Source organism: Apodemus sylvaticus, chromosome 14, assembly GCF_947179515.1.
Source record: "Apodemus sylvaticus chromosome 14, mApoSyl1.1, whole genome shotgun sequence".
In the NCBI taxonomy this organism is placed as follows: domain Eukaryota; kingdom Metazoa; phylum Chordata; class Mammalia; order Rodentia; family Muridae; genus Apodemus; species Apodemus sylvaticus.
In genome coordinates, this window is record NC_067485.1 from 29,758,867 (window position 1) to 29,784,469 (window position 25,603).

A 25,603-nucleotide genomic window follows, 5' to 3' on the forward strand; every position below is an offset into this window, starting at 1 on the left:
TGCAGAAATGAAACTGTGGTGAAAGCCAAGGCTTAGATAAGACATTAGGAAAGTAAATACGTGGAGGCAGAGGAACATTTTCTTTTTCTCACAAATCATGTGCTTAGTGAAAATGTGAGTATATTCATGCAGCCCTAATCGGGGTCTGCTCTGTAAATGAAAGTCCCTGTTTAGCCTAAATTTATAGAATCTGAATGTCTATGTCTCTGGCATGAGGTGTGCGAGTCACACACACACACTCACACACATATACTCAGACATACACACAAACACACAAACTCACACACACATATACACACACACATATATACTCCCACCATACACACAAACACACACACATATACACATATATACATATACATACACACACATACAACACAAACGCCCCCACATACACACAAACACACACACTCACACACACACACACACACACATATACATACATACACACATACAACACAAACACCCTCTTCGTATACACCTACACAAACACTCATACATACACATACCCCCCACATACACACACATACAGTACAAACACCCCCTCCACATATACACAAACACACACACATTCACACATACACATATCTACACACACATATACAAACACAACACAAATACACACATAACCACACCCACACATATACACACACATACAATACAAACACCCCCCACATATGCACACATACACTCACACATATGCATACACACATACTACACAAATACACACATACAAACACACATATACACACACATCCCACATACACACAAGCACACACATACTCATACACACTCACACATACACACACTTCCACATACATACACGCACACAAACATATATGTACACACACACATACATTTTTTTTTTTGTTTTTTTCGAGACAGGGTTTCTCTGTATAGTCCTGGCTGTCCTGGAACTCACTCTGTAGACCAGGCTGGCCTCGAACGCAGAAATCCGCCTGTCTCTGCCTCCCAAGTGCTGGGATTAAAGGCGTGCACCACCACTGCCCGGCCACACACATACACACACACACACACACACACACACACACATATACATACACACATACACACACTCACACATACACCCCCCCCCCCCCAGAGGTATCAGGTTTAAGGAAAGCAAACGGAGAGAGATGGCTGGGTCCCTTTCTTGCCTCTGGGAGCCTGTGGCAGCTGTTCTGAGCTGGTGGGAGTCTGTGTGAGTTCAAGTCTCCTGAGGGCTTTTCTCAGTCTCAGGAATGTGCTGAGAACGGCATGGGGCAGATGCCTGGAGAGAGGGGGTGGAAGGGCAGATGGCTCTGTAGTTAGAGGCTTGCTTCTAGGCCTGGCACGGCTGTCTTTGTCTTTTCTTGTGAGCAGTATGGATCCACTGTTATCATTTTCATTGGCCCTCAACCCAGGAAACTTCAACACTACTTCTGAAGCTCTGACTTTCTCTGCCACATGTTCCTGCTGTAAAGTGACACTCCAGCACAGGTCAAAGCGTAAGGCCACGGTCACCAACGGAAGAGTGCAAAGCTGTGGGCCGAGCGTCCACTTCCCCTTTGTAAGGTAGTTGTCCTAGGGATTTGTTACAGAGACAGAGGGCAGACAGACACAGGATGAAGGGAAAGAACAGGGGGACAAGTGGGACAGTGATGTCACACTTGGTGGGGTTTCATCAGCTTCTCCCCCTCATGGTCTTAGGGCCCAGGAGCAGCTATGACACTTAGAGCTCTGATTTTAGGGAGGCCACCATCCTCTTGGCTTTCTGAGACTTACTTGTTTGGCATTGGTGGCCGACACTTGAATCTGAAACAAATAACTCTTTAACCACAGATTGTACTTACAGTCATTGAGCAAGCCACAGTGAATAGGTACAGGGCAGCTTTTATTTTATTATTTTATTTTATTTCATTTTTTTATATCCCAGGCAACTTCAAGGAAGTGTTCCTAGGAAGTAGTCCTAGTCAAGGAAGTAACATTGATGAGATATAATTAAATAAGGAGTGCTGTTACAAATGGGGATTCAAGACTACTTAGAAATAGATAGTTTTGGAGGCTTTATTATATCTGTTGGGTCTGGGAGCTACATCTGTCTTTGGAGCTAAGATCAACAGAGTGACCCATGAGAAATTTCTTTGTAAAGCCTCTCTCTTTGTCATCAGTGGTCCTTGCAGGTAGCTGAGTCCAGGGGGTCCCCTGAGGCTGAGTTTCCTGTGCATTTTCTTGCAAGCCATGCTCAGGAGCAGGTGACGGTGGCATTGGCACAAGCCACAGTAGCACGGTTTTCATTGTACAACTCCAGCAAGAGCTGGTATTCTCCCTGCCAGGGACACAAGCAGAGCATTAAGACATGTGACCCACACCACCACCAACCACTTAATACATAGAGCATATCCCTCTCTACTCAAGGACTGAGTAGCTGCCCACTCCACCCACTGCAGAATGAAAATATCTGCAAGAAGTTTCTGTCCTGAGCATGTGTAGACTTCTTTGTCTTGTGAAGATTCTCTGGACAATCCAGTGTAACACAGCATAGAGTTTATAGATATCAAGTATTATAAGTAATCTGGAAATGATTAAAGTGAGCCCAAGAAAGAGCATAGGTTATATAGCAAAGATTGCTTTAAATAAGGATTTGGGAATCTGTGTAGTAAATGTTTTTCAATTACATCTATTTATTTATTTATTTGAATTATTAGCATGCACCACCATGTGGGACCTCAGGATAGATCTCAGATCATCAAATACCTTTACCTGTTAAGCCATCCTTCTGCCAATTATCTGTGAATTTTGCTATTTGTTTTAGGGGAGTCCTGGAACCTCTCCCCCATGAATAATGAGGAATAGTTGTATTTATTGAGCATCTTTTGTGTGCTTCCAGTCTCTGCAGATAAACTTAATTCAAGCCAACTCCTGGCCCTGCATAGCTTTCATCTCACCGAGAGCGATGAAAAGTCTACAGCCTAAGGAACTCTGCAGATGTAGTCACTATGGAGACATTGATGCAGGAAGTGGGGTGGAAAGGGCAGCTGGGACAGGTGGACGGATGTTGGCTTGCCTCTCTAAGTAGGATGATCAAAGGGAGGCCTTGGAGAGAAAATGACCCTTAGGCAAAGACCTGAAAGAGATACAAGAGGTGACATGCTCCTGAGGGGTTGATGTCTCCATACTGGAGAAACAGACAAGAGGCCAAAGGCACTTCATGGAAGGGGGAAAGAAAGGGAGATGGAAAGCCCATAGGAGGCCAGAGACTCCGAGCTTGGCAGACATGGTGGGAGAAGGACCCAGGTGTGACAGTCTTCCCAGGTATGTTAGAAGGATCTCTGTGGCTGCTCTGCTTCAAAGAGGCTGCAAGTGGCATTGGCCTAAAAGACGATACAGCATCAGCAGGAAGGGGCTGTAGATCATGAATGGCAAGATACATGTGTATCTATACAAGATATATAAAGGGTGATTTCCATCAGGGAACCAAGCCCTTCTGGAGGCTGATGGAGGAGGCATGGGCTACATGACAGGGGTCTGCCGTAGGGGCAATGGATAGAGAGCAGCCTGTGTCTGCTGCTGAGGAGAGCGCTGAGTGAGCAGGCTAGAAGTGTGTATCTGTGTCCTTGGCAATTCACGGTTCAGGTTCTACCAAGAAGGTGTCCGTATGTTTTGGAAGTCCAAAGGATTTCCAACTTTTAATTCAGAGCAGACACAGACAAATATAGGATTATATGCAGGACCCTAATTTGGGTCAAGGGGCTGGGTGTGTTAAAAAGAAAATAAGCTGGTGCTATCTTTTTTTTTTTCAACATAAGGAAATGATAGCAATGGGTATGCCAATTGCCCTGATCTGATCAATATATACTCTGCATGTACCCTGAGAGACACCACATTGGACCCTATAAACATGCACAGTTACGATCTACCAACTAAAAGATAAATTTTAAGTTAGGAATGTGGCTTCGTTGGTAAAGAGTTCAATGTGCCAGCTCAAATACTTGAATTTGTATCTCCAGAATCTGGGCAAAAACCCAAGGATGGCACTCCTGGCACTGGGTTGGTGGTGGTGTTTGAAGACAGAGATAAGAAGATCCCTAAAGCTTATTGGTCAGCCAGCCCAGCTGAATTGATGAGTGCCGGGTTCATTGTGAGACCTTGTCTCAAAAAATAAAGGGTCAGGGATGACAAGATGGGCCAGTGGCAAAGGCACTTACTGCCAACCTTGACGATTTGAGTTTGATTCTTAGAATGTATATGGTGGAAGGAGAGAACTGATACCTGCATGTTGTCCTTCGATTTCCACATATGTACTGTGACATGTGCACATAACACACACACACACACACACACTTGTGCATGTGCAACTGCATGCACATGTGTACACAAATACACTAGTCAGTATATACCACATACATATATAAGTAAATAAATAAATACATTTCAAGAAAGAAGAAAAATAACCAAGGTATTGAAGAGTACATGCCAAGTGGGAAGAATTTGGCGTAAGAGAAACCTCCATCAGCTCAGAGTCCATCTCTGGAGGTCTCAGTGAAGGAGGGGGAGTGAGTAGGCCTTCCACTAAAACGCCCTCAACTAGCAGTTCTTAGGAAACCAGAGCCTTTCCTAAAAACTGTGCAGAAGTTCTTTCCAAAGCTGTATGGCAGCCAATGGTGAGCTGAAGGCCCTGGGCACACAGTGACTGTTTGTGACCAGTGTTTACAGCCCCTCTTGGGATCAAGACCCCCAGTTGTTCTGCTACATAGGCCTGTGGGGAAGGTGTCCAGAAAGCTATGTTCTCTGTTGGGTCTGCAGGCTGGGTTAGAAGCTTGCCTGATGTCTGCTTCCCATGTACAGGCTGCAGAAGAGGGCTCAGGACATCTGGCTTACTCTGGGCTGTATCTCTAGGAGCACTGTTATTGGTTGAAGAAGGCAGGCAAGAAGTATCCTGCAGGCACTGTAGACTTGTTGACTACATATCGTTGATTACAATATGGTGCCTGCTTATGATGGCTCTACTTACACTGGAGAGAGAGGAAAATAGTCTCAGTAGCATCTGTGCTTTGTGTTTTCAATTCTCATTTTTTTTTCAGTCCTGTGGCACTCAGTTCAAACCTCCTATATCACCAAGCAGTGACAGTGAATCTCAGTGCCCAGTCATGAGAGAGAAGACATTATTAAATGACCAGCATTTTCCTGGGTATCCTGCCACTAAGTGAACATGTTCTGCAGGCTGGATGGAGTCAGTGCATTTTCAACTTAAGCTGTTTTCAACTCATGCAGAGTTTAGCAGATGTAATCCTGTGCTAAGATGAGTAAGATCTATAAAGCCCTTTATATCTCTGAGGGTAAATTTCCTTTCAAAGAGCTTCTATGACTTTAAGAGTCCCCTCCCCTGATGGTGCCTTCATTGCATAGGGATTATGAAAGGTAACTGATTTTTAAAAGCCTGCAAGGCAAAATGAAATCCAATTGTTAGCAATTATTACATCAGTCTCTAGTGGGGTATCAGGAGAAAAATGAGGAAAGGAAAAGCGTTCAAGTAGCAACAATGTGAAGAAATCTCCCTGGGAGAGTTTGGTCCTGTGTTAGGAGTGAGGAGCGCCTGAGTTTCCCTTCTTGGAAAAAGTTGTTCCTTTCACAGAAAGGCAGGAGAAGATCACTGGAGAATTCCAGAGAGGGAGGGAGAGAGTCCAGTTGTGAGAAGGAGTCCTGTAGAAACCGAAGTGGACTCTGACACCTAGGAGCTCACAGGGCAGGACAGGAGGGAAACAAACTTAGAGCAGAAACTGAGCTGAAGAGACTCCTTATGCAGGAGACAGTGTCTCTCCTTCGTGTTTCAGATGACTGAGAAGATGCAGCCAAAAGCAAGATGCTTAAATGATGACATTTTTATGATGTTCCAGATTGTTCTTTCAAGGAGCATCAGGGAAACGCATGGTGATGTCAGAGCAACTTGAGTTCATGCACATTAGAAATAATGTTATTTCGAATAAAATGAACTTCATGGGAAAGCCTAGTCTTAGCTTTGAGTCTAGTTCGTGGTTGCTCAGGGCAGTCATCTTACTTTGGCTTGACTGTCCCCATTATAAAGTCTGTTGAAGCAATCCCCAGAGTAAGGTCAGAAGATGTGGGATCTTTAAAAGAGATCTACCTTTGTGAGTGGATTGATCATTATGGACTAATAGATTAAGGAGTAATGGGTTTTCTTGGGAGTGGGTGCATTATAAAAAATTTGACTCCTTTGTCCTCTAATGTCCTGACTTATGTCCCCAATGTGCTGACTTAGGATGTTGCAAAGTCCTCACCAGCAAGAAGACCCTCCCCAGATGTGCCCCCATTACCCTGGATCTACCAGACTCTGGAGTGGTGGTCTAGGTATACCTTTATTCTTTTGTCACCTGTGTTATGTGGTTATGTTTGTGTGTGCAGATGCATGTGTACATGGAACACATATAATTGTGTGTGCACATGCCTGTGCAGGCCAAGGACAACTGTGGGTGTCACTCCTTGTGTATCATCTACCCTTTTCCTTTTTTTTTGAGTCAAGATCTCTCACTGAGCTGAAACTCCCTAGGCTGGCTGTCCAGCAAGTCCCAGGAGCCTGCCTGGTTTTGCTTTTCCAGCACTTGGGTTATAAGTATGTACTGTCTCATCTGGCTTTTCTAATGTGGACTCTGGAGATCAAACTCAGATCCTTATGTTTGTGAGGTAGCACTTTCCCAGCTGAGCTATCTCCCCTTCCCTGTTCTTTATACCTTATACAGTAAATAGAAGGAGACTAACATCCCAGCTTGGCAGTCACAATATGGCATGGTAACCAGTGGGACATTGAAGCCTTTGGGGTTTTGTAAACTCTCCTTTCTCTAGGTTGCCAGAAGCTAGTTGCCTCCTACACATCCCACCCAATGCTAGTCATATGGAGTCACCCCACACAACCCCGATCCTGTGGACATGATGCCAGCATTTCAACTCCAGTAGGTTTTGTTCTGGTTCAACCTAAAGGTTCAACAGAACATCAACATGAAGCCTCAAAAGGACAAATCAGCATGTTAAGCATGCCTCCTAATTATTGCGTGTGCCAACGCTTTCAACTATATAAGTCTAGTTCTCCTCTTCTTTGCCTCCTCCTCTTCTTCTCCCTTCTCCTTTTTCTTCTCCTCCTTCTCTTTTTTTCTCCTCCAAGAGGTGAAAATCAACTCTTTAACACAATAATACACAACAACACCAAACAGGAAACTTTACCTGTGGAACATCAAGTCCAGGGTTATTGACAGGGCCGGCATAGTATATCTGTTCTGAAAAATATATAGATCATAGATAATATTATTCATTCATTTAAAACATCCCCCCAAATAAGGTTTTCATATCATCTGTGACCATAGAGATGTAGATCAAGTCTGGGAAATAAAAGAAGAGTAGCCATTGATATAAAAGCTTTAATTTCCTGACTTCAAATGGATCTCAGTCATTCATGAAGAATAGTCTCTGCCCACATACATGTTGCTTGCTTCCCAATGATGAGGCTGACAGTATAGGAGCCTCTGAACAGAGCACTGTCCAGATAGTGAGAAGTGTGGAAAGGAAACAAGCAGGTATGGAAAGACTCTGGCTAATTGAGAATCTAGACTGGAGCTAGAAATACAGGGTGAAATTTTTGAGACCTGTGACCAGGAGTTCAAAGACACTGCATTAGTCCCAGGAGAAACATCCGATAGCTGTGATGCAGGCAAGGGTTGGGTTTGGTTTTTTTTTTTTTTTTTTTTTTTCTCTAAGTACAGTGTCTGTTACTACTTACTGCTGAAAGAGTCATGTGGTATCATTTTCCCTATGTCCAGGCACACCGAAGATGGCGGATTATCAGCTGTCCTCTTTTCAAGAAAAGAACAGCAAAGAATTCAGGTTCACTTGGTGGTGTATACTTGGCCCAGGGAGTGGCACTATTTGGAGGTGTGACATTGGAGTAGGTGTGGCTTTGTTGGAGGAAGTGTGTCACTGTGGGCATGGACTTTAGTCTTCTCCTGTCTACCTTCAGAACAAGATGCAGAACTCTCAGCTCCATCTGCCACATGCCTGCCTGGATGCTGCCATGCTCTTACCATGATGATAATGGACTGAACCTCAGAACCTGTAAATCATCTCCAATTAAATGTCCTTTATAAGAGTTGCTGTGGTCATGATGTCTCTTCACTGCAATGGAAACCCTACCTAAGACACACTCTATCCCTGAATTAAGAAGAGTATGTTCATTCTTTCTTCTGCTTACTTCAAAGAGTTCAAGGTATACAGAGCAAGTTTCAAGATAGCCAGGGCTACACAAAAAAATCCAGTATTGAAAAAAAGTTAAGACAACACCACCACCACCACCACCACCACCAACAACAACAACAACAACAGCAAGGCAATTAAAAAACAGTCCAACTGCTTGTTTTTAGTTTGCATAAAAAACAATGGGTTATACCATGACTTCTTCTGTGTCTGTTTATTTTGAGACACGGTCTCATATAATCCAGGCTGGCCTTGGGTTTACTAAGAAACTGAGGATGATCTTAAATTTTTCATCTTCCTGCCTCAGCACCTCAGGTACTGTGATTGTATGAATACCATTGCCAGTTGATATGTCCATTTTCACCTATTTATATTATGGTTGGAGAGTTGGATGGAGTGGGGCTCTATAGGATCAGGATTAGCTTGGAAAACAATGACGACGACAACAACAACAACAACAACAACAACAAGCCACTGGTTGAAAGACTCGAGGCCATTTCTTACCAGGGATACAAGTAAGGGACAGCATGTGTGAGAACATACTTCCAAAAGCCAGAAAAGGTAAATGCTATGTGAATGACTGAATTTGGTGACCTGGAGATCAGTCCTAGGTGTCTGTTTGCTTCTGTTTCTGTTTCTGACTCTGACTCTCCCCTCTTTCTCATATTAAAACAAAATGTGTTCATCTGTATATGCACATTTGTGTGTGTGTGTGTGTGTGTGTAAGTGTGTGTTTGTGTTTGTGTATGCATGTGTGTATCTTTTCCAGGGTGACCACTGAGGCTAGAAGAAGGTATCAGATCTTTGGGACTCAAGTTATAGGCATTTGTAATCTGCTTGGTGTGGGTACTGGGATCCAAACTCTGTTTCTCTGATGGAAATACTTTTAACCACTAAGCCATCCATTTCTCCAGCCCTGCCTTTCTTGTAGATAAGCTACTTCCATTTCTAAAACTATCTAGTGTCCCTGGTCCAGTTCTTTGTTCCTGGACACATGGACCTAGAAATCTCAGCAGGTGCCTCTGGATTCTGATCCATGCCTATAACATACATATGGAACTTTGCTTATTTTTTACCTCCTAAAACCCTCTTGCTGGTCCCCTTTCACTCCAAACTATCCCCCTTATGTTTTCTCTCTGTGTGGTTGGGTCCCTGTGGGTATGCATACTGTATGTCTATGTTATTGCTCTTGTGTGACCCAGGGCAAATGGCTTGAGCTACGATGTATCAGTAGTTGCTACACCACTTTGGCTCCTGGTGGGTCACATGCACACACCTGCCCAGGAACTCTTTGGATACTCAAAATCACACACCACACACACACACACACACACACACACATACACACACACACACACACATACACACCAGTGAAATTTTTGATGTACTGTGACTAGCTCAAAGGTTGGGCACTCTTAAACTTTCTCCTACTAGCAAACACTCCCCTCCAGTCTTCCTGAGACTTCTAAAGCTTCCCCTGATACCAGTCCCATTCGGGAAAATGGCCAGTGGCCACTTACCCAAATCCTTACATGGCTGGTTGGCTTTCTCTCCTGCAGCTCTTATATCCTCCCCAGAGGCATGACAATTCTCTCTCTTCCTTTCTCCCAGTTCCTAGCTCAAGAAAATCTAAAGGTCCTGCCTCAGTCTACCTGCCCAGCCATTGGCTGTTGGTTCTTTATTGATTGATCAAAAACCAACTGGGGACAAGGACCTTCAGTGTTTGGACATGCAGATTCTTGATTTTGGGGGCCAGATAAATTCAAAGCATTGGAGCCAATCCCCAGCACTAGGATGCAGAGATAGATGGGTGTCAGGCCCAGCTCTCTTTGTTACTAGCAAGGTGACAGTGGGTAATCTTGGCACTCAGATTCTGGACTCAGAAAATAGAAATAGAAATCTTGCTGCAGGGCTCAAGGAGGACTAAAGGCCTTGTCTGTAGCCTCATCCAGCAGTGTGGTCCTCAGGAGGGGTGATGATAGTTGTCACTAGTGGATTGTTAGCCAGCTCAGAGGAGGCTCACTTGATGGATTCTGGAAGTTTCAGTGACCCTCAGTTTGGAAAGTCTTGTGTAGAAACATCTGTTTTTCTTTTTCACATTTTCAGTTTCGAACATGGAGGGGGCTAGCTGTTTGAAGAACACTGCTCAGATGATACTGTTCTTCCCTGGTGCCCACTTAGTGCTCCGAGCTTTGCCAGTGTGAGTTCTTTTTCACTCCTAACAGGTCCTTCTTTGGGAGAGGTCTTCATTAAATTGGTGTCCAATGCTTCACACCTTCAACTAGAGCTTTTGTGGGGTCCACGAAGCCCCTAAGAATAGCTGCGAGTAACTCAGGGAAGTGACGTTTTGTTGTTAGCTCGACAAAACAACACCTAAAATTAAACCCTCGTTCCTTCCCTTCTCAGGCCCTCTTCGTTTCTGAGATTCCTTTAATTAACATTCTCACCCTCTATACTATAAAAAGATTCCCAGGATATTCTCACCTATTTCTTCCTTTCCCTCACTGAAATATTTCTAAAAATTGGCCTTTCCCTTTCTCTTTACTAAAGAGAGTAAATTGAGTTTAGTTCAATTGAACTTAAGTTGATTGCCTTTTTGTTGGTCCAGGTATTGACATCATGTTTACTATGCAAGTGCTGTACCAGTAAGATCCACTCCTACTCCAGAAAATGACTTCTGCAGTGGGAACACAAAGGCCCCACAGGGTCTGGAAGACACAGGCTTGGGGTGAAGGTCTGTGCCTTGTTCCTTCCATTGACTACTCCTGGTCTCTGCTCATAGTGTATCTGGTACTGGTACTGCCTCTGTCTCTCTCTCCAGTAATGACAGAGAGAGTGGGAGTACGTCTTGGTTGAGTGAGTCTCATGACCTCAGTGAGAACCCAGTACACTGAAACTCTATTTCAAGGTCTTTAGTTCTGGCTGCACTGTTCTAGTCCTTGCTAGGCTCAGTTAATCATTCTGTACTGCTGGTGTGTAGGTGAGCCATGTTTACAGCAGATTCCACTGAGCTTAGCCAAGTGCTCCATCTTTTTGTTCTCTGAAACCAAGGAGAGGCTGGAGCAAATGAAAGTGCTCCCAGAGTGGAGAAGTTCTGGAAGTGGTGGTGCTCCCAGATTGGTCATCTTGATTGGCAGCATTAGTACCCTTCCTCAGACCTGCTAGGCCCTCATTAGAATCCTTCTACTTTCTTAATATGTAAGCATTGCTATTTTAATATTTAGTGTGGACTAACAATTATGATGCCAAGTCTATTAGTTTATAGAACAAGGGCTTTATTCACAAAGGTCATTTTTATGTGCTATGCTGGGGATTGAACGGAGCGTTTTCCCGTGTTAAGCAAGTGCTTGACTACTGAGCTACCATTCTCAGCCCTTATTTATGTGTTCACTCAGACTTTTTCTCAGGGCTTAACACCAGCGATTTACTTTATGATTGACCAGTGAAATCCTCAAGAGGAATTGGATGTGCAATAGCTTCCGTCTTGGGTGTAGCTGTTGTTGCTGTGTGGAATCCACATCTGAATCTGCCATGGGCATCTCACCCCATCCTAGGAGGGTTTCTTCTCTGCCTGGGCTCTCCAGTTATACTTTCTCTTGCCTTGGCATCTGTTTGAAACACCCGGACTTCTAAAGCTGCAACAGTGAGCCTCCAAAGGCTATAAAATTACCTGTGGATGTGTATGTAGCCATTGTAAAGGCACCTGTGCTGGGGAGTGTTTTGTCAACACCAAAGGAGCGAGAGTCATCTGGGAAGAGGGAATTATGCTTGAGAAGATGCCTCCATCAGATTGGACTGTAAGCAAGTCTTTGAGAAACATTTTCCTTATTAATGATGGATGTAGGAGGGCCTATGCCACTGTTGCAGTTCCAGCCCTAGATAGGTGGTCCTGGGGTGTCTAAGAGAAGTAGCTGACCATGAACCTGAGGAGAAAGTCACTAAACAGTCTTCATCCATGGCTTCTGCTCCAGTTCCTGCCTCCAGGTTTCTGACTTGGGTCCCTGCTTTGGCTTTCCTCCATGGCTGATTATAATCTATAAGATGAAATACACCATTTTCTCCTTTGGTCCTGATGTTTATAATAGCAATAGAAATCAAACTAGGACAACACGCAAGCAGTCCTTTCCTTTCTTTTGAGAAGCTCACATTCGTGTTGTGGATGTGACCCCTGTCCTTCCTTGGGCCTCCTTTTCAACACCTGACCTTAAGTCTACAGTGTGTACACTCTCTGCTTAATAAACATACTCATTTTGATTTACTCTCTTTCCTGTGATATAGTCAATATATCTGAGCAGAGATTCTTAAGGATATGAATATAGATGTAGGGGGTCATATGAGTCAGGCTGTGGGTATCAGTGCTGGTCTGTCACCCTCAATAACTACTGACCTTTTTTTTTTAATTATAAAGGCAACGTTTATTGGGGGCAGCTCTCCTTGGGTGGGTTCACTTGTCTGAAGGAATAAGGGGAATAATGCCAGGGAAGTTGCCATGTAGGAGAGAGAGAGAGAGAGAGAGAGTGAGAGAGAGAGAGAGAGAGAGAGCGAGCAGAGAGGGAGCAACTGCTGACATTTTGAAGCCATTTTCTTCTTGGTGGGCCAGTAGGGCAGAATGGTTCTTTCAAGGTATACTGATCAAGTGTCTATTGAAGACATTTAAAGCTACCCAAGGTAACTACACAGTCCTAGTGTCATTCCTCCCAATAAAGACAACTAAGATCCACCCTGTCAGCAAAATTCCAATAAACAACACAGGGCTGTGAGGTATAGTTTCCACATTGTGTGTCAGATCTCATGAACTGGTCTGTCTCATGGCTGGAAGTCTGTATCTGTGAAGGGCAAGGATGTCAGCTTGACAGGATGGAGAACTTGCTAGGAGAGTGGCCTCCAGGCAAATCTGTGAGGAGGTTTCTATATGGAGTCAACTGAGGTGGCTGTTGAGCTATTCTATGGTCTGGAACCTCAGACTGAAAAATGATGATGAAAGTGGTCAGTGCGCCGGTGTGCACCTTGGTCTGCATCTTGTCTGTGGATGTGATGTGGCTAGACACCCCCTTCTTCAATGCCATGATAAACTGTATCTCCTGGACAGTGAACCAAAAGAAATCCTTCCTCCTTTAGGTTCCTTGTGTTAGATTTTTGATCACATCAGTGAGAAAAATTAACTTTAACTTTAGTGTAGTACCCCTGGACCAAGGTCACCCTTCATTTCTTGGGTCCTTACTGGTAACAAATTTTTCCTCTCTGAGTTGATGAATTTGACTTTTTTTTTAACTTTTCATTTACATATGTAAAGGAAACCGCTATCCTCTCTCTGCCTTATTCTACTTAGCACACTGTCCTCCAGTTTTAATCATGGTGTTAAAAATGATGGGATTTGCCGGGCAGTGGTGGCGCGCGCCTTTAATCCCAGCACTTGGGAGGCAGAGGCAGGAGGATTTCTGAGTTCGAGGCCAGCCTGGACTTCAGAGTGAGTTCCAGGACAGCCAGGGCTACACAGAGAAACCCTGTCTCGAAAACAACAAAACAAAACAACAAAACAAAACAACAAAACAAAAATGATGGGTTTCCTTCTTTAAGGTAGAATAGCAATCTTCTGTGTAGCTCCATCATAATGGCTTCTTTCTCCCACTGTGCTGTTTCCACTTCCTGTCTACTTGGATACTTTTTTTTTGAAGAAAGGGAACACTTACACACTCTTGGTGGGAGCATAGTACAACTATGGAGAAAAAAAATGGAGATGCCTTCAGAACCTTAATCCCCCAGAACACTCTGCACGCAGAGAAGGCCTGTGAATCTGGGAGACACAGTCTGTGCTCTGCAAGTACACAGTGGGATGGAGCTCAACAAAACCTAAAGTGAGAGGCTAGGAAAACCAGAGAGAGGCAAAGGTTAGTGGAGCAGACTGCCTGTCTCTGGAAGGAGAGGCAGGGAGTGAGTTACTTCACTCCAGTGAGCTATGAATAGGAGACAGTTTCCCCTCTCTACCTCTGGGTATTTCCTGAGCCAAATCTAGACAAAGGCTGAGCGCAGTTTCTCCAACACAGCTCTTCATGTAGCATGCCCAGTTCTCCTTTTCTTTCCTCTCCTCTCCCCCCTCCCCCCTCCTCTCTTCTCCTCTCCTCTTCACCCCTCCCCTCTCTCCCCTTCCTTGCCCTCCTTTCCTCTCTTTTTCTTCTTATCTCTTTTCTACCCCACTTCTTACCTTCCCTTTCCCTCCCTTCTTTCCCTTCCTGTGTGTGTGTATGTGTGTGTATGTGTGTATGTGTGTGTATATGTGTGTGTGTGTACTTGTGTGTGTTTGCACATGTGTGCAAGCTAGGGATTAGACCCAGGTCCTTGCCTGTTTCTGGGACATTTTACCATTGACTTCTAGAGTTCCTGAGTCATTTTTGAGAATTTTCATTTTTGTTCTGCATATATGGGTATTTCATCTGCACACAGATCTATGCAGCACAATGTGCCTAGAGCCTTGAGGCCAAATGGGGCCATTGGATCCCTTGTATCTGGAGTTACAGGTAGTTGTAAGTGACCATGTGGGAGCTGGGGACTGAATCCCAGTCCTCTGGAAGAGAAACTTCCTTCTTGAGCCATTGCTCCAATCATTTTCGATTTGCTTTAAAGGGCACCCCAGGAATTTCTGCCACACATCTGCTTCAAGTCTTAGATGGGTCTGCAGGACACTGCCACGTGCTTGTAGGGAGTATGTGCTGAGGGATGGGAGACATAGAAATCCAGAGGTGGCAATGGCCCTCTCTGGTCATCCCAGGTCAAGGGATTGCCACCTGGGCATAGGATTCTGCTTTAGAGATGACATGGAAAGAAACTAGAAAATCAATGATGTTAAATTCCAGAGGATGCCTTGACCTAGGAGCCTCCTCACCTTGAGAAGGACAAGTCTGAAAGACCCACCCAGTTCCCCCAAGCCCCCCAAAATGGTGATCAGATCCACAATATAGTGATGGCTAGCTTTTCCTCCTCCCTGGGTCCTTTTCCCAACCCTGCCTCACCACTGTCTATTTTAGGCTTCTGAGCCTCCTACTTCTGTGTTTTCTCAGGGAGGATCCCAAAGGTAGAATACTCCCTGGTAGACAGTGCCTGTTATGCTTTGAAAAGTTGGTCTGCAGTCAAAGCCATGTGATGCCACAGTATCAAGAGGGAGTGGGATCTTGTTGCCTTTGGGTCACCCCCTCATAGAGGGATTGCTGCCCTGGCTCTGCAGGAGCTGCACCTGTAAACAGGAGAGCAGGTTTCCAGTTAAAGCAGAGCGGTACCCTTCATCTGTTCTTCTTGCTCCTCCTCCATGCTATGAAGAGGCATGACGTGGGCATCCTTAGCTTGGACATCCCAGACCTCAGAACTATGGATCTAAACAAAATTCTTTCCTTTATAAAGTATCCATAAGATTCTGCTATAGAACTAGAAAATTTGCCACATCAGTGCCCTATATTCCTTGTGTTAGGGTTTCAATTGCTATGATGAAATAGTACTACTCAAAGCAACTTGGGGAGGAGAGGGTTTGTTTCATCTTATACTTCTAGGTAACAATCATCACTGAGGGAGTCAGGACAAGAACTCAACCAGACCAGGAACCTGGAAACAGGAACTTATGAGAGGCCATAGAACAGTGCTTACTGGATTGCTTCCTATAGCTTGCTCAATCTGCTTTTTTACATGACCCAGGACCACCTGCCTATGGGTAGCACCGCCCACAGTGGACTGGGTCTGCCCACATCAATCTTTAGTCAAGAAAATACCCCACAGGCAGATCTTATGGAGGCATTTTCTCAGATGAGGTTCCCTCTTCTCAGATTCATCTAGTTTGTGTAAAGTAGACAAAAAAACAATACCAAGGCTACATTTGAGCTAGTGCTGGTTCAGGAAACTCAGCTGTTGATTCATTTGGACCTGTTCCTGAGGACAGGCCACCTTGTTTACGGATCATGTTGGAATGATCTGAACTTGGTTCCCCGACTTTTAAGCCAAAAACCAGGAAGGAGAATTTTTATGTCTTGAACTGTGCCTGTGAATTCTCAGAACCTCACACTTTGGGAAAAGGTGGTGGCTGAGAGAGAGGAATTTTAAAAAAAAATGTTTATTTTCTTTTTGAGAGAGGGTTTCACATGTGTCAGGATGTTCTTTAACTCACTTTGTGGCTAAGGATGGCTTTGAACTTCTGATTATTTTGTGTCCATCTTCCATGTGCTGGGGTTTCGGGTCTGTGCTACCACACCTGACTTATATCGTGCTGCAGATCTAGCCTAGGGCCTTGTGTATGCTAGACGTGCATGCTGTCATCTGAGTTACACCATAGCTAATACCTACTGGCTGTGCGTAGGGTCAGGTGCCCTGGGAAAATATGTATGGTCTGCTTTGTGAAACCATAGCCCTACTTTAGAGACCATAGCTGTATAGCAACCATGGTTACTTTTCCTCTAGATGAATTATTTTCATTTTGGCTCAATGAGTTCTACTTTGAAATCTTCCCTTCCACATGCAGCCAGACTTCTGACCCCTTTGTGGGATTACACTGTCTAGGGAAATCTAATGGTATTGACAACTCAGAACCATTCACATTGCAATCTGTGAAATTGCAACGGATCATTACAAAATTATCAAACAAGCACTCTCCTGGGTTGAATAAATCACAGCCTTCTTCTCACTCCTCTCTAGTGGTTTAGGGATGTGGTCATTGGCAATCTTTTCATTTTAAACAGCAAGCTAATTTTGAAGTAGGAATGGTTTCAACACATGAGTAGGTCGTTGACTTCTGGCCACATTGGTTCTCTTCTGGGTAAGGGCTATGCCAAATAAGGGTGGTTATGAAGTTGAGAAACAGTGACAGTCATGTCCCAGTGAGGCGAAGCTTTGATATGAAGCAATGATCTGACCTCCTAACAGAAAAAACTCCTATCTTGCTCTGGGCATGTGGGCAAGCATATGGTCTAGGGAGTTCATGGCGGTTTGGTTTTCACAAGGTCATTTTAATCAAAAACACAAGGAGCTCAAGGCTCCTTTGGATTATATGTAGCCACTTGGGCTCTTGACATGGCCAGCAGAAATCAGGAAAAAGTGCTGTTTTTCTCAGGAACAGTTGCATAAGCAGCAATGATCACTCACAGATGGCCACAGACTGGTCCCCAGAGACTGTATATGCCATATCATGTGGCAAAAGGGACTTTGCAGATGTAATCCAATTAGGATTTTGAAACAGGGAGGTAGACCTGGGTTACCTGGATGGACTCAGTATAACTAGAAGGTGAGAGGGAAGAAGGATCTGAGGAGAAAGAAGGGAGGCCATGTATAGGTGGAAGCAGAGTATGGAGAGGTGTGGCTGTGAGCCAAGGAATACAACAGCCCCAGAGACTGAATGGGTAAGAGAGCGGCTTCCTTAAGCTTTCAAAGGCATACAGCTCTCCAGATACTTGAGATTTAGGTTTGTGGCATTCAGACTCCAAGAGACCAAACCAGGACTATGAATTGCATATTCTGTGACAACTTGTTACAATAGCAGTAGGAAGCCAATACAGAGGTGTTGGATTAAGAGAGGACTCAGGTAGTCAGCCTGAGATGGGGCCACAAGTGGTAGCTTCCTCAAAAGGGCACTTTAGTGCCATGACACAAACATATTCTAAGAGTTGAGCCCAAGAGAAAATATTAGGGTTTGAACTGGACTGCGGAGTGAGATTTCTAATGCAAGTGATGCCAATGAGTTCAGGACAGACAATTATAAGCAATACAGAGCAGTATGAAGCACTAGGTCAGATTTGCCCGATAGAACATTTTGCAAAGATCCCATCAAATATGACTGTCCCCCCCCCCCCCCCATGGCCATAGAGCTTACATTGTGGCCAGTGCAGCAGATGAGTTGGCTTTTTAATTTACTTTAAAAACATTTTTGGATGACTCTATATGCTTTGTGGTTATTTTGCTGGACAATGAAATTCTGGGTCAACACTAACAGAAATGTGACATGAGACACACGGGCCATGTAAACGTTTCAGGTGGCCATATTTAAGAAAGGAAAAGAAAAAAAAAACAAGGTTAGTGAAATATGTTGTTTAACCCAGTTATTTAAAATACTATCATTTTAAGCATGCAACTAATATAGAAATGAAGTATGTAGATTTACAGCATCTCTCATTTTGGATTTGCCATGTTTCCAGGGCTTCAGACCCTGGAGGCTGATGGCTACCATACTAGTCAATGGATGAGGAAGAGGATCCTGGGAGGAAGTAGTAAGACTTATTTGGAACTTCCTTCCTCTTGCCGGGTTTTATTTTCCTTTGCTGCTTAAGCTTCATGTGAGAAATATGTAACTTCTGGGAAAACCAGAAAAGAGAATTCAACTTGTTCATTATTTTTCTCTCTTTCTACCACCCTAAGCCTGGATTTCTGTAGACTCTAAATATCATACTCAAATTTTACCCTATCAATTGGTGGAGTGAAGGGGCTTCCAGGTAAAGAGAGAAGGACATGGGAGAAGAAAGAAAGGGGCTTGATCTGCAGAAACCTGGGCGGGGCTGGCAAGAACACCTTGGCTGAGGATTCAACATAAGCTTTGAGGAGGCCTATGTGTCTTGGCCTAGGAAACTCTGCAGCCCTGCAGAGCAGAGTCCTGGGAAATGTTTTAGTTAGTTAAAATGCAAATACCAGCAACCTTAGGGTCAGATTGTGTTAAAATGGAGGAGCTGAGCATTGTCTTTTTAAATTAGCTTCCTAAATGATTATTGCATGAAAGTGTGTGAGTCACTGAGTTAGATTTATGGAATTTTATAACTGGGTAAGGACTAGGAAAGAAGCTAAGCATTGTCTTAGAAAATTAAAATTGCTTCTGGTACTAGGCCATCATTAGCCTTACTAGATTGGGCTCAACCGTACAAACTGACTAATGTTAAAAGACAATTTTAGACCCAAACTAGACCATTTGCAACTATACTTGAACTTGAGAATGGAGACAAACACCAGAACGACACCCTAACAATCAGGGTCTCTCCTTTCATTTTAACAAGGAAGAGTCCCCCTTGGCTTGGTCATTGCTCATATCCTCTCTTTCATGGCCATTGTTCTTGGGCCTGTGTTCTGCAGTCTAAGAGTGCAGTTCTACTCATTCAAGAAGGAGCCTATTGCTTTTGTTGATTCTCCATGAATTTGCAGCATGAATTTGTGGCTGCTGAGGAAACCCAGAGCTACTTAAAAAAAGGCTACAAACAAGGAATAAAACATGAAGATGAGAAAGGTTGAAAGCAGAGTGACAGAAATGCAAATGGAACTCTCCCTAGGGTATAGGAAGGCCAGGGAGACATCACTGACCTCTGGGGAATATGTAGGCTTGGACCAAAGACATTTATTTTCTTGCTACCTGTGAGGAAAAAGAGCTTCAGCTTCTAAGCCCCCAAGGCCTCTAGTGACTCTCCAGGTGCCTCGTTAAGATGCAGACTTCCACCCTGAGACTGATGATGTCTGAGAGCCTTTGAGCTCTGGCTTGAGATGCTGTCAGTAGTTGCTTCAGGTGTCTGCAGTGGATGGTATTCAGAATGCCTACTGTAGAGGCAAGGCTTCCCACACATTAGCCTACCTTTCTTCTTCATCATCTCATGGGTTCAGTCCCATTTTCCTTATTGTACAAATGAGAACACTGAGGCTCAGAAAATAAGTGGCTTGCCCAAGGTCACACAGTTAAGTCTCTAGATCTGGGCGTAGTCCCTAGATGAGTACCATCATTTTTGTAGGTGAGATCTGCAGTCATCCGGGCTCCGGAGACTTGCCTCCCACTCACAGACCTGTAAGTAACTCCCAAAACTTATTGGTTCATCAAGTTAGATTTTGGGAGTGTCCTCTCTGTGCTGGTTTGAATATGCTTGGCCCGTGGGAAGTGGCACAATTGGGAGGCATGGCGGTGTTGGAATACATGCGGCCTCATAGGAGAAAGTGTGTTACTGTATAGGTGGGCTGTGAGGACTCCTGGTACTCAAGTTCTGCCCAGAGTGGACGAGAACATCCTCCTGGCTTCCTGCAGAGGACAGTCTTCTGCTGCCTTTGGATCAAGATGCAGAACCCTTGGATCCTCCAGCACCATGTCTGCCTGCCGGCTGCCATGCTTCCTGCCATGATGCTAATGGACTGAACCCATGAAACTGTAAGCCAGTCCCAACTCAATGTTTGCCTTTATAAGAGTTGTCTTGATCATTGTGTCTCTTCACAGCAATGAACCCTATGATAGTCTGTTACTGTTTTCCTATCTGAGGTAAGCACCCATCGCTCTAGGAACATTGCCACTCAACAGGCATGTATGTCTTCAGAATTCTTTCCATGAGCCTGAAACTTCAGGATGGTCCATCCATCGACAGCTAAACAGTCTCCAAGCAAAGCTCATGTCTGTTCCATGGTGAGAGTTGCTGGGGTGAGCTTAGTCCCGTTCTATCCCCCAGGAACCATGCAGAGTGATGAGGCAGGGAGCAGGACATTGTCCTGGAATGATATTGCTTTGGGTGACATGCTGCCTGCAGTGACAAAATGACAGCAGGAATGAGGATGGCGGGAGAGATTGTGCAATTTTCCAGGTAGGTTCATCCATGGGAAGAGGAATGGAGACATCTTGTCATTTAGGCTATTGAGAAGGTTGATGAAGGTCAGGACGAGAAGCCCGGATCAGGAGAGATGGAACATATAGTGTGGGGACCATTGGAGCATAAAATCTGCAGCAACAGGGCTTGCAGAAGCAGGTGGTCTACGATGGCCCCAGAAGCCAGATAAGTGAACAGCTGGAAGAGGGGTGACATATTTTCTAATTGAGGCTTCAAATGGAGCTGCTTAATCTCCTTCTGTTAGGGCAGATATCAGTGACCAAAATCCCCGGGCTTGCATTTGTTAAACAAGTGAATAATGAGGCATGTGGACGTGCTGTGTCTCCAGCCTGCTTTATGGAGTTGTCAGGTTGTCAGCCTAGATCAATGCTCTTCCATGTTCTGCCTGGGAGGTAGTTGCTGGCCTTGTCTTCTCTGATAGCAGTGCAGGTAGAAGGCATTGTACAGAAAGTGCTTAATGGGAATTTTTCTAAATCTAGGCAATCAAGAGGATGCATTCTCCTTGTTCTCCCCCTCTTTCATAGATCATGGAAAGCGGCGCATGGAAAGAGAAGTAATGAAGGCGCTAGGGAAGTAAATGAATTCTGACCCGAGGATTTAGATGAATTTTGGATCTGTGTAGACGGCAAGGCTGAGGTATCTTAAGCTCATTAGATATAGATGCTCAGTGAGAACCAGGACAGCAGGAAACACCCCCAGGATGGGGCGGAATGGAGGACAAGTAGTTATAATCGAGTACCGAGTACATTTACACTTTTGACTTTTGCATATGCAAGATCAGTAAGCACCATAGTCCAAGCCCTTAGATGTTCTCAGGGCTAATATCTGCTCTAAGGGCAATATCATACTTATATATAGCTCTGGGTGGATCTATTGGGTATTAAATTTCTTGTAGTTATGATGTATTTACCATATCGGGCAAACAGTTAAAATAGCAAAGTTGATTTATGCAGAAGATATGTCAGAGAGCAACTTTTTTTTTTTTTTTTTTTTTTTTTTTTTAGACTGAAGGATTATTCAGTGGCTTGGGTTGTGGCTCTGTTGGTAGAGTCCTTGTGTTGCATACATGAGGCTCTGGGTTTGATCTGTAGCACTGCACAAACTGGGCATGATGAAGTCTGTAGCCCCAGCACTCAGGGGAGAAAAGCACCAAAAAGTGCTCCTCTGCTATGTAGTGAGTTTGAGGCCACCATGGAAAACTTGAGATCCTTCCCCAAATTTAAAAAAAAAAAAAAAGCAACCAGTTAAACACTCTGAAGACATCAAAAAGCCCAAGAATTTTTTACTCTGCAAGAAGTGTCACTATGATCTGTCTTTCAATCCAAAGAGTTTAAAGTTAATGAGTTTAATATCCAAACACAATTTTGCCCTGTATCTTACTTACATGGTACACGAAGTGTCATATCTTCCCATCTGTTGTATTTTGGATATATTTAAGTTCTATAGTTTTGAAGGAAAGTGTCTTGGCCAGGGACAGAGGCACCATGAATCAGCAATCCTTGTGGGGTGAGCACTGTCTCTTGCACCTCTCCAGGATTCTAATATGAAAGTGACATTATTAAGTCCTTTCGGTGTCTATTGCGTTGTGCTGTGCCTGTTAGAGATGTCTGTCTCAGAGGAGTCATTTATACATATACGTACAGATGTACCCAGTGCCTTTACCTGACTCTCATACTTGCCTCTCCTAAGTATTTAAAGATAGTTTAGTTGGGGGCTGGAGAGATGGCTCAGTGGTTAAGAGCACTGACTGCTCTTCTAAAGGTCTTGAGCTCAATTCCCGGTAACCATATGGTGGCTGTACCATCTGTAATAAGATCTGATGCCCTCTTCTGGTGTGTCTGAAGACAGCAACAATGTACTCACATACATTAAATAAATAAATCTTTAAAAAATAGTTTAGTTGGCTTGGGGAATAGGTTGGTGCTTTATTATTCAATGTAATAGATATCAGAGCTAGTCCTATAAGAAAAAGAAAATATGTATTTTGTCTCAGCATATGAGAGGCTCCTGTCCATGATCAGGTAGCTCTACTGCTTTGTGCTTGTGAGAGCAGAAAGGAGTATGTTCAGAGGAAATCCATTTCACTCATGACTAGGAAATCAGAGAAAGAGACCTGGGGTTCCACGCCTCCAAACACCTAAGGTCCTCCCATGAGACCCCCACCTCCTAATGGTTCTGTCACATTTGAGTAGCACCATCACCGCAACAGATCCTTTAAAGTAGGGGTCCTTCAAGGACATTTAAAGCAAACTGTAACAGCTATGTACAGCAAGGTACCCACAAACCAATTCACTAAATATTGAGTTATTTCTAAAGTCCTTATTTACTGGGTGCTGTGAGATCAGTACTAATCTTGACCACTCTGGCTAGAATTCACAGATGTTTAGCCAAGACCAAGTTTGACAGCCATATGCAAGTTATCACCAGGACTGGAAAAAAAAAATCTCATACTCATTGTTTACCCCATGGCCTTAGTCTGGGCCTTTGCTCAAATTTCTGTGTTCATTTCCACTTATGGTCCTACATAAAGTATATGAGTTACCAAACTCCTTTGAGTAATTCCTCCCATTTTTTTTTTTTTTTTTTGTTTGGGTGGAGTGTGATGTGGAGGAGGCCTCTTCCTACTTTCCTGCTAATTTAGTTTCATGGTCAGTAAGTACCATAATTAATTTTTGGCTCTATTTAGCTTATGTAATTCTCACCATCCTGACATGGGATATTTTTGGAAACTCTTTGAACTACATTAAACCCACTGAAAAGAGACACAGAGAAGCAACATGCACACACACACACGCACACACACACACACACACACACACACACACACACACACATACACATACACTGAACTATTGGTAAGTCATATCTTTTTTTTTTGTTTGTTTTTTTGTTTTTTGTTTTTTTTTTTTCGAGACAGGGTTTCTCTGTGTAGCCCTGTCTGTCCTGGAACTCACTCTGTAGACCAGGCTGGCCTGGAACTCAGAAATCCGCCTGCCTCTGCCTCCCAAGTGCTGGGATTAAGGTGTGCGTCACCACTGCCTGGCAGTTTAAGTCAGATCTTAAGGGGAGCGGTATGGCTTTGTTACAAGTAAGATTGTTGGGTCTATAGTATGGTGTGAGTTAAAGTGGGAAAGACCAAACTTGGGGCATTTCCTCAGTTAGATGTCTAAGGAGTTATCTTGTTGGGGCTCTCTGGAACTCCACCTCATCTGTTAAAATAAAGCTAGGAAAAAAAAAAAAACCCAAACCATTTCTTTCTCTTCTGTTCTCAAAATATTATACTTCTGACTGCTAGATATGTGAGATTTACTCCCATCCCATCCACTTCTTCAGTAGCAGCTGGGTATTGAACAGTTCAACTTCAGTTCTGACAATTATCAGGTTAGTGTTGGCCCCAAAGGTCAAGTCCCACAAGACTGCCTTTCCCCTCCATCTCAGATGCTAGCCACAAGCAATAGGCTCTCAGAATAGTCACTCTTCCTCTGCAAACGAGGAACTCACCCCAGCCTTTTCTTTTGCTTGGTAATTTGCTAAAACAGCTTGCAGAACCCAGGAAAATGCTTGCCAACATTTCTCTGTTCCATACAGGGGATAGACGTGAACACACAGTCGGGCTATGTGCAAGGCTGTGCAGAGCTTCCATGTTTATTCTACACACCTTACCCTCTAGGGACCCACACCCATCCTTTAGGGGTTACTCTAGGGACCTGCACCCACACTTTAGGGGTCACTCTGGAGCTGCCCCCAGCATGGACATGATTTGGTATTAACTAAATCCCCCACATCTTATCAGAAGACAGAAGTGCGCAGTGGAATGGATGATTTCTGACTTGTAATTTGGCTTTGCATTTCTGATGATCAGCTAAAGAACCAACCAAGACTGACATCAGTAGAACAAAGATACTCATTATCCAAGAAAGTTCTAGAGATTTAGTAGCTCTATCAATGACCAAAATGAAACAAAAGATCTTCCCAGTCCTTCTGAGGCTCAGGAAGTTACAAACGTTTTAGAAGCTGCTGGGAACCAAGGACAGAGGACATTTACTATAAATCCACAGCACCACAGAAACCAATAACAAGGCTTTTACATTTCCTAAGGTCCACAGAAGCTTTGGTTATACACATGACACCCTGGTACAGGCTCCTAGTGCAGTCCAGTGCTATGATAATGCTGACTGATACCTGTAATGACTTTCTGAAATGAACAGAGCGCTCTTCGGCTATGGTGGGGACTGGACTAACTTAGTTTGCTTCTGACTTCCAGGGATTTTTATTTAGTCTAGGATATAGTCCAGTGATGGGATCCTCAACATTTTAAGAGGAGGTAATATAATAAATATAATATAAATGTTATACTAGTTAATACACAGCATAATATTATCCACTATATAATATATAATGTCATTATATGCAATATTATTATACAATATAAATACATATTTATGAGTATATTATATAGCATATTATTGTTATATATAATATTATGTTTATTTCATTATAGTACTGAACAATGTTACACTATATTAATAATACAATAATCCTATATGATATATATTGTAATATATGTGATATAAAATATGCAGCCCTGCCCAGTATGATTATAACTCTTTTTTAAGTTGATTATCTCAGGTATTGTGATACAGTAATAGAAAATGACATATCAACCATGTGCCAAACATTATTTCAGCATTGCTATTGTTTGAAGGAGTCCTTCAAGTTTTATATGCTGGAAATTAAATCTCTGAAGTTGTCTATGAATGGCATTTGGATGTGTGACTCTT

The 25,603-nt window shown here is 43.6% G+C and overlaps 1 protein-coding gene across 1 annotated transcript in view; it reads right to left on the reverse strand.

Annotated features, from left to right (window-relative positions):
* Window positions 1–1,856: 1,856 nt before the first annotated feature.
* Ly86 (lymphocyte antigen 86) overlaps window positions 1,857–25,603 on the reverse strand; it is a 63,108-nt gene continuing 39,361 nt past the window's right edge. Inside the window, exons 4-5 of the mRNA XM_052156700.1 lie at window positions 7,216–7,268; window positions 1,857–2,308 (exon numbers count right to left, since the gene is read on the reverse strand). Of these exons, the coding sequence (XP_052012660.1) occupies window positions 2,225–2,308; window positions 7,216–7,268 (137 nt within the window). The 3' untranslated portion in view covers window positions 1,857–2,224. The remainder of the gene's footprint in view (window positions 2,309–7,215; window positions 7,269–25,603) is intronic.